The 9,678-nt window shown below is 42.3% G+C and overlaps 1 protein-coding gene across 1 annotated transcript in view; it reads left to right on the forward strand.

Annotated features, from left to right (window-relative positions):
• Positions 1-9,443, forward strand: part of mcf2l2 (MCF.2 cell line derived transforming sequence-like 2) — a gene marked incomplete at both ends in the record, with an annotated part of 142,994 nt that extends 133,551 nt beyond the window's left edge. Inside the window, 4 exons of the mRNA XM_080732614.1 lie at positions 472-581; positions 2,884-2,996; positions 8,055-8,152; positions 9,352-9,443. Of these exons, the coding sequence (XP_080588740.1) occupies positions 472-581; positions 2,884-2,996; positions 8,055-8,152; positions 9,352-9,443 (413 nt within the window). The remainder of the gene's footprint in view (positions 1-471; positions 582-2,883; positions 2,997-8,054; positions 8,153-9,351) is intronic.
• Positions 9,444-9,678: the final 235 nt, after the last annotated feature.

Consider the following 9,678-nt stretch of genomic DNA (forward strand, 5'->3'; position numbering starts at 1 on the left):
GGTGAGTTGAAGGAGAGTAATTTGATTGATTGTTTGGTGTGGATACATATTGGTGTAATCAGCTCTGTTTGATCTACGCTCTTCTTTGTAATTGTGTTCATATGGAAACCAAAGAGGCAGACTTGTTGTCTTTTGCACATTCTGTTTAGTCTGTTGGCATTTTATTTTTTGAAGTGCACTTGATCATTAGTGTTTGAAATTTTCGCTGGAAGTATTTTTGATGAATAGTGCTGATAATGTGCAACATGGAGTCCGTTTGGACTCTTTTTAACATCTGTAAAAATGGCTCACCTCTTGCTGATGCATTCAAAAAGGAAGCTCAAAGTGATTTTTAGCTTGCACCGGCTTGGATTCTGTTCACTTTGCCTAGCCTTTGGAAATCTATTCTGTTGTAAAGTGCCAGCCATGTGCTGCTAGCAGCAAGCACTATTTCCAACATTATTTTCATGTGCTTGCTTTGTCTTCCTTCAGGGTGGAGCCAGCGACGTCTGCCTTCCATGGACACAGAGGACTTTGAGACCATCCCCTCCAGTGCTGAGGAGCTGTCCAACTCCTCAGAAGAGGAAGGCAGCAATAAGAATGTAGGTGACTCAGATTAACAGTAGCGCTACATAGTACACTTCTGCTGGAAGGTTTTGTTCCAAACCCAAACTAGGGCTGTAAAGAGCAAAAGACAATAATTTTAGTTTTATTCTGTGAGTCTGAATAAAGCTGTAACTGATTTGACTAATACAAGTAATTGTTACAGTATAAATAACTATGTATGAACGCGAATGGATGACCCTGTACTTTGAGGTGTGTTGTGTTGCTAAGTCTCCAAGTCTCCGTGTCCTATGCCCTATATAGGGCGTGGTTTCCCTGCAGGGGCTGTTAAGTATGACATCATTTTGTAGGCAGAGGAGAATTTCTGCCCCCAGTTTCCGTGAATCCTTTTACTATTTTTACTATTTACACATTTTTCTTCTCTTTGTTGTTGAAAGGAAAGTGTTAGAATTATACTTTAGTCGTTATTTTTGTCTCGGATCTGTTGAAATAGCGAGGGACAGAAAATGCTCTGGGGGCAGAGTTCTCCTCTGCCTACAAAATGATGTCACGGCTTAAAAGCCCCGTAGCCAGCTTGCGGGCGTGGCTTAAGTCGTTTTGAGAAAGTGGAGTGCTGAAGAGCTTGTGTGGAAGCGGTCTATATTAAAACTATTAATATAATATAGTACAACTAAAAATAGTTTCTTATAACGCTTAGGCAGAAAATAGGCCATGTGGCAGTGGTAATGTACTTGACCACCGCCGCTGAGTCCAGGGGTTTGAACGCTATTCATGTGTATGTGCTGTGCTGTTTATCTTGTCAATGTGAATGGATGGGTGTTTTATAAACGTTTTCATGGCTTGTCTCCATGAAGCCTCTATCAGAGTCCAGGGTGAAGAGCTATTCACCGCAAATTTTAGGTGGAAAGCTTTCCACCTCAAGTCAGAAAATAAGTGAAGGCTATCATAGTCAGTCACGGTGAAGTCCTAACACTGTGACTGACTGGTCTAGATCGACCAATCAGTGAACGGGGTGAAGAGCCTATCTGTCTGAAAGTAAAAACAGAGAGATGTGTCGGGACTCGCGGTGGAAAGCTCTTCACCGCGAGGAATGACGTAACGTTGTAGTTTTATGACTCAAAAAGACTACACCGCGGTGGATAGCTCTTCACCGCGGTACCGACTCTGATAGGGGCTTAAGAGGCTAGCCCAGGTTCTGTATGCACGCGCGTGTGTGTCCTGTCTGGAGCTCACCTCGCAAAAACTGAAATTAATCAAATATTTTACTTTCATTTAATAACGGAAGTCAATGAGGCTGTGATCTGACTGAAGCCTTGCCTACATTTGGAGTCATACGTGCGTCACAGATTTGTCATATATGTTTGACATCACAGGCTGGCTACATTCCGAGTTCCAGATTGGAACCATACCATTCCCATGTGGATCTCGAGACCCACATGATTCAACGTTTTTGTTGGGGATGAGGTGGTGTTATATCAGTTTGTAAATCTTTTTTTTGTCTTTTAATGTGAAGCACATTGAGTTTGCTTTGTATGAAATTAAATCAACTTGATTTGACTTGACCTGACCTGAACGGAACCCGCCCAGCCCAGCCCATCCGCATCCCGTCGGTTATGAAGCACATTTATGGCCGGTTTGATCATAAATGTCAAAGGAGAGCCGTCACCGTCCCTCTCTCCCAACAGCTCAACATTCATCCTCTCTTCCCTCGCTCTCCTCTTGTTCCAACTTAAATCCCTGTCCAATCCCTCTGAAAGAAGAACCCTCTAGCAGCGTAATTATTTCCCAGCACCGCTCATCTCGTTAGCGCCGCGCGCTGACGACTTGACATTTAAGGAATGAGGGAGGAGGAAGCAGAGGAGAGGAGGATTATAGCGGTGCGAGGCTATTGGGTGCGTCAGGGTTTCCAGCACCATTATAATCTGTGTGATGTGCATTATAGAGCTGGGGAGCATGTTCTTTAATGGATAGAAGCCCAACCCATGTGTGCTGGTTGCGACTTACGCACATCAACATATCGTTATTGTCGGGTGGAAACCTTGTATATTTATCATTTTAAAAATGATTTAAAATAGTGAAAATAGCCAATCTACCAGCACACAACGCCTCACAGTGCGAGGTGTTTTGTGCTTAGATCAGCTATCTTTACTAGTCTTGTGTAACAGTCTTGTATGGTGAAGCAGGGCTTTACTTTAAAAAAAGTACACATTTGAAACATGGAGATACAAGGATTCTGCAAGACAGTGACAAAATGGTCACGCGCACGCACGCACGCACACACACACACACACCCACACACACACACGCACACACTCAAACTCTTCTCCCTCTTGGCAGGGTGACAGTGCTCGTTTCCGCGTGCAGCTGACCTATGAGTCTCGTGCAGCCAGGGACCTCTCACTGGAGTCAGGTGATCTTGTGCAGTTCCTGGAAGAGGCGGAGAACGGACACTGGTGAGTTTCTATTGGCTCTGCATTGCACTTTTTATAGAAGCCAATGAATCAATCAACATGGCCCGCCCCACTCAATACTCCCATGTCAGCTTAGCACTGCAGTTCACCATGGCAATTAAGCGCGTTGCCATTTGCTCATTAGTCATACTTTGTTCAAAAGGAATTGTGGGGAATACCATTGTGTCACCCTGATGGAAGCATTGTTGCCGCAACGCGTAGGTATATTCTTTATTCTTGCCATGCATTAGCCAGACAATTAAAGGCTTATTAATTTTGTTCCGGCTAGATGGCACAAGATTGCTTAAGTGAGTCGTGTATATAACAAATGAACACTAATTAAGTAATATCAGTATATTTCATTGGAAATTGATAGGAATCCCAGCTTCCTATCAATAGGACCACCGTTTCTGACTAGGACCAATGCTGAGAAACTATAGCTGGTAGTATTGGCCTGGCAGATTACACCAAAATTACTGTGCAAAAATGCAAACTGCTAGCCTTCAATTGAGAGTCGGTCATTTTAAATGTATTTTTCTTGTCCACCTAACTATATTCTACATTTATCCATTGAAAGTTCAGCTTGTTAAATCCCATTTATTTGACTCTCACAGTTGGCCGTCTAATGAAGTGAAATGTACATGTCTTGCTCATCATCAGCAATAATGAGGTGGGGTTGGTTGAGGACAAGAAGGAAGGGGAGCCTTTTGGGAGGAGGTGGCATCCAGACAGAACGTCTCATTTATTTGAATTCTAACATGGCAATGTTTGTGAGGAGTTGTTGTTGTTTTTGTAGTTTGGAGTGGTTTTAATTTATGTGAACATTTATGAAATCTGATTCATTTATTATATCATTACGAGGAACGCCATTAATTCCACTTTCACAATCACCTTCATCAAGAACTGAATAACCTCCATTAAAACTGGGTCACAGTCTATTCCCGCTATAGAGAAAGCTGTTGAAAACAGGGCATCAAGGCCATGTCATTCTTTCAGTTAATTTACAGTGAATGTAAATTTTCTCAAAAGAAAAAACAGCGCTGCTTTTAGGCTGTCCAAAATCTACAAATAAGGTCAATTGGAGAGAGAGAGAAAACCAGGTGCTCATCGGAGAATAAGAACAGTAAAAACGAGTCTAATGGTGCTCTTGGATCGACGGGATCAAGTCATCAAAAAGAACAAAGTGATCCAGGCACTCAAAAGTTTAAAAAGGGAGGAACAAGACTATTTCATTATGTTAAAAAGCCGACATGTTTCGACCAGAACCTGGTCATCATCAGGGCATGTACTACAATGTCTTAGTCCATGCCCTTAACTACTTGGTTGGCTTACCTAATAAGGCTCACAGTTAATGCACTGTTTGCCACCTGCATGGGCTCTTTGAAATGCCTTAATTGTTGCATTGTGTAAGCCTAAGATAACATTATATATAGCCTGACACTGTGGGGGCTCCTCGCTGGCAGGTGAGCCAGTAGTGTTCAATAGCAGTGGCAACACAGAAATGTGTTGGGGATTAATTGGAAAGAATACTAAAAATGGGAGAAAAAGGAGTAAAGATAATATATACGGCATCTAGTGTATTTCATCCGCAGACTTTTCAAAGAGCACTACGCCTGCCACATGCACCGGGTTATCCATCCTGATTAATTATCTACTGCAAGTTGCTCTGTTTTGATTACTGTAGCTGCATTCCTCTGGGACAGTCACACGCATGGCTGATGATCCACTGTAGACACAAATCACTATTCTATGATGATAGCTTCCTCAGTCGCAGGGGAGCAGGGAACAGTGACTTTACCAGCAGAAAGAACATAAAGTAATACAATGTAATTGTTCTCCGAAAAGGTAGCTTACAATAAGGAGTTCACATACTTTTATAAATGAATCCCATCTTCTTCACCCTGGTAATGGGATTGTAGTTACAGTACAGTATGATTTCACCTTGTGTGTTTAGACGGGACAGAGCTTATTAATGAAACCTACATGATGTATGTGTATTTCACATAATAATTTAATGTAAATTCACCAGGTTTAGCAGTAATGCTCATTTTCATCCACAGCCTCCGCATAAAACCAGGAACAATAATACATTACAATACATTACAATAAAACAGCATACATAAATGAAATGACATAATTTCAGATGTCAATAAAAAGGGAGAAACATTAGCATTAAAGTAATTTGCTGCAGTTACTTTTATGAAAAGCGTTTGTCTTTAAATACATAGCGCACAAATAACATAGTTTTCATAAAGCAAGCCAGCCGCCAGGAGAAAGACGTTATCAGATGATGCACATTGTCAGTGCATCCCGAGCCAGTTTAACAAAACCTTCAACATAACCATTTGACGTGAATGCATCAAGAACTCCCAGGCGTTCAAATATTACATCCTAAAATTTGAATGTGTTTTTTTACATTCAATACTTGAGATAAGTTATTCAGCACATTACTTTAACTTGAGCAGAATATGGAGAAGATGACAATTTGCCAAACGACAAATCTATCGCGGCAGCTTCCACTTTGCTTTCCTCCACCATGCACTCTCTGTGGGCCTTATGCATTAACATCCTGGTTTACAGTCCATATACAGTAGAGGCTGGCCCACATTAATCAGTGCAGCCCGAGAGGTGAAATTAGTATAGTGAAATAACGACTCTGCTGCTCTCTCTGAACTCTGCTCGCTCGCTCTCTCTCTCTCTCTCTCTCTCTCTCTCTCTCTCTCTCTCTCTCGCTCTTTCTGTGCAGCGATTAAAGGCTCAATCCCCCTCATTTGGGATTAGAATTTAATTCACCATAACATTACCCTGATAAAGCGCTGGGAGATATTAAAAGGAGGGGGGAAAAGTGTGACGAGAATCGTCTACACTACAGTCTGGAACTCTAGATCAATGAGAACACAATGCATTTGGATGAATGATAAATAGGTCAGTTTTATTCAACTCATTGCTCCTCTGTCTCTCTATCCATCCTTCGATTCGCTGCAAAAAGTGGTTATTAGCTTGCTAGGAAAGGGCCTCTTGAAGCCATGGTGAGAGCAGCGGAGAAAAGAGGGAAACAAAGGGTGGGAGGGGGGAGAGAGAGAGAAAGAGAGAGAGAGAGAGAGAGAGAGAGGAAGAGCCGAGAGGGTGTTTTGGTTTGGTTTCATTCTTTCTCAGTGCATTTGGTGGTGAATAATACCCTGTTAGATAAAAGCTGCACTTAAAATCCTTTGAATATCCCCATTTTTCATCAGCTCATACATATTTCATGTGTTAAAAGTGTCTTCTATCATCTTCATCTATGGATTTTTGTCACTAAAATACCTCACTCACACTCATCTCTGCCCGCTGTCGCCCTCCTCCTCGCTTGAGCAAGATCAGGAATTCATAAGTTCTTCGTCTTTATTCATGTTTTTCGTCAGATGGAGAGCGATATATAGCTACCGGTATATGGCACTTTACATCAGCATTGGATTCGGAAGAATTTTGTGCGTGCGTGCGTGTTTAAATTCAAATCAGGTGCCAAGTGTATGTGACAGATCTTCTATGCACTTGTGAATAGCCTACTTATTTCCATGCTGTGCATCTGTGACGCTGCTGACACATTTTCACATCCAAGTGTTGATTCGTCTGCTAACACATTGCTCCCAGGAGCACGCTCCACCTAGGAAGTGTTTGTTTCACACCCAACAACATACACTCTATCACACACACACGCATTCACGCAAGCACACGCGCACACACAAACACAAACACACAAAACACCCTGTCCCTGGCTGTCCCCGTCTGTCCCTGTGGGCTTGCCGCTGGCAATTTACTGTATATTTGCATCAGGGCCCAGAAGGCTTCAGCACATGCACCACCAATGTCCTGCCAACAGAATACATCACAATATGAATAGGATAAAGATTTGCTCGCAATACTCTGATTTCAGAGTCTGGCAAAAAGTTTTTTTATCTCCACAAAGCCAACTTCTTAAGGAACTGAGAAGAAGAGTTTTTAGATGGAAAACCCACACACCGAACGGAATAATTTGAACTGAATTTTCAATAGTTTGGCTTCAATCCAGGGTTGTGAATGCTCTGTGTTCGTGTATGTACGTGTGTGTGTGCATGCGCGTGTGTGTGTGCATGCGTGTGTGTGTGTGTGTGTGTGTGTGTGTGTGTGCGTGCGCATGTGTGTGTGTTGTGAACTAGGTGTGTGCCAACTGCAACCCAGTTCTGCTAAATGAGTTGTGCCAGTTAAGAGAATGTCTCTCAGCCTCTCACTAGAAAACTAGAAACTTCTGAATCACGAGTTGTCTCAGCCTCTCACTAGAAAACTAGAAACTTCTGAGGTTGAATCACGAGAGTTGATGAGAAACTGATTATCCACGCTATTACGCTGTCCCAGCAGAATAAAGTGCATCATTTACACTTGTCATCGTCAGGTCCCGATTATAAAAAGTAAGATGGGTGTGTGAAGTACGTCAGCGTTCCTCTTGTTATGCACTGTCTAGACGTTTTATTTCTGACAGTCACACCAGCACTTATAAATTGTGTTTTTCCCACTATTATTTTCCATCAATGATATAGCTTAAATAAGAACTTTAATGTATTCTGTTTTGGGTAATTTATAAAACCTTGTACTTTTTAATTACTTTTAAGGCAAATCAATAGTTTCATGACCAAAATAGAGAAGCCAGGTTGAAAGGGATTAAAATGACACAATAATGTTGAATGTGAATTTACACATTTTTGTCTTCCTTTTCACTTGGTCCCTCTGGTGTGCCCTGGCAGCCCTCTTTTTCAAAATCATTGCCTCAGAAAAAGCACTGTATACTCTCGCACACTTCTATCAATTCTCTTTTAATTGTCTTTATTCAGGACCTTCAAAAGGGCATCTCATCATGTCCTAATGAAGGTTCTCGTCTGACCTAAACGTTGACAAATAAAGTAGAGACGGGAATGTGCGGGAAGATTAACTCATGTCTCATGTTTGGAGAAGGACACATTGAGTTTGGTCGCAACACGTGTGCATTTTGTTTCATTCTCTGCGCTGGCGAAGGAACCTCCAAAACAATGTGTTTCATGTATGTTCTAGGCTAGTCAAGAACCTATTAACAGAGGAGACCGGGCTGGTCCCGGCCAGTATACTGCAGACAACATCTGAAGGAGGTCATTCATTAAGTAACAACACTGGTATTCCTGACTAACCACTGGCAGCCTTGCTATCGCTCACTCATTCACACCCACCGCTCCCTCACTCACTCCCTCATCTCGCTCATATTCGGTTTATGCTTTGGTGACAAAAGTGTCTTGCAGCACGTAGAACAACAAAGATACTGTATTTTCAACTGTTTTTGTGACAACGTTGAAAATACGCCAGTAACGTGTCACTGTCATGCATATCGCATGAAACTTTGCTGATGTATAAATCAGTCTCAACTTCCTCGTGCTTCCTCATGGCAGTTGGGCTGGAAGCCGCGGAGGGATTAGGTGGGCCCGCTGCTTGGGGAGAGGGAGTGTGGTTGGATGGATTCGGGTGGATGGAAGGATGGAGCGGGTGGGACTGGAAAAGCTTTTGGCTGTGGAGTTGAATAAGCAGAGCATGATGTCACTCACTGCAGCACGATCACCTCCCTCTCTCTCTCTCTCTCTCTCTCTCTCTCTCTCTCTCTCTCTCTCCCCCCACCACACTGTTCTCGCTGCTTTAATGTTTCACTCCATCCACCCTGTAGTCTCTGATCCCTCTCTGCTTAATCTCCTCATTTCCACATCAGCTTGAAGGCTGGTCCTTGGAAGTGTTTAATTCACAGCCTTCTTTTTTATTATGGAGCTCTGTTTCTCTGTAATACTAGTATCTTTATTTATTTCTCCCCTTCTTTCCCCCTAACTTAGTCTTATGATCCTTTCCTTTTTCCTCTTTCTCTTTATTGCCCTGTCTTCTTCTCCCCCCCCCCCCCCCCCTCCTCTCCCTCTCTAAGATGTTTTCATATTAAGAGGGGCAGAGTTCCATGCATTGGCAGTTGACTGCAATATTTTGGCTAAGTGGAATCCATTCACAAACAGACCCTTTACCTTTCACTTTTGATTGCCCGAGTCTGCCCCTTTGCTATAATTCTTTATGCACTCCACTGACTGATATTGATGTAGATATTGAATGTCTCACTATTATGTGCCCTTGTTTTACACTCCTATTAAAGCTGCATTGTTTGGTCTGTTATGTTTTATTGGCATTGCAGCAGGCTGTGCAACCCTACCTTAAACACACTATTTGAATGCCACAGTTTGCCTGTATGCCTTCATGCCCATTTGCTTGGCAACCATATGTTACGTGTATTGCTAACTGCTAATTAGAGTTTGTCCTTGACTCTGGCGTTTCTTATTTTTCTTTGCAGATATCTTCAGTGATTTGTGTACAGCAGCGCTGTCAGATTCAGATGACAATGAAGCCAGCACCTGGGGTGATGTGTCTCAAGACAGCAGATAAACGTGGATGCTATTGTACAGTAGATAACTGAGTTGGAAGACAAACATGTTTTTTCCCCGCTGTATTTCTTAATTTAATTGTAAACATGGCCAACTATTGGAGTGTTCTTTTTACTCTAATGGTCCATGTTGGACTACAAAGTTGTGGACTATTGTTTTTCTACTGCACTTCTCCTTGTTGGACTACAAACAAAGCCAACTTTGATAGTTTTCCAACAGTACTCTTTCTCAATGGA

Source organism: Nannobrachium achirus (genome assembly GCF_963921795.1).
Source record: "Nannobrachium achirus genome assembly, chromosome: 1".
Classification (NCBI taxonomy): Eukaryota; Metazoa; Chordata; class Actinopteri; order Myctophiformes; family Myctophidae; genus Nannobrachium; species Nannobrachium achirus.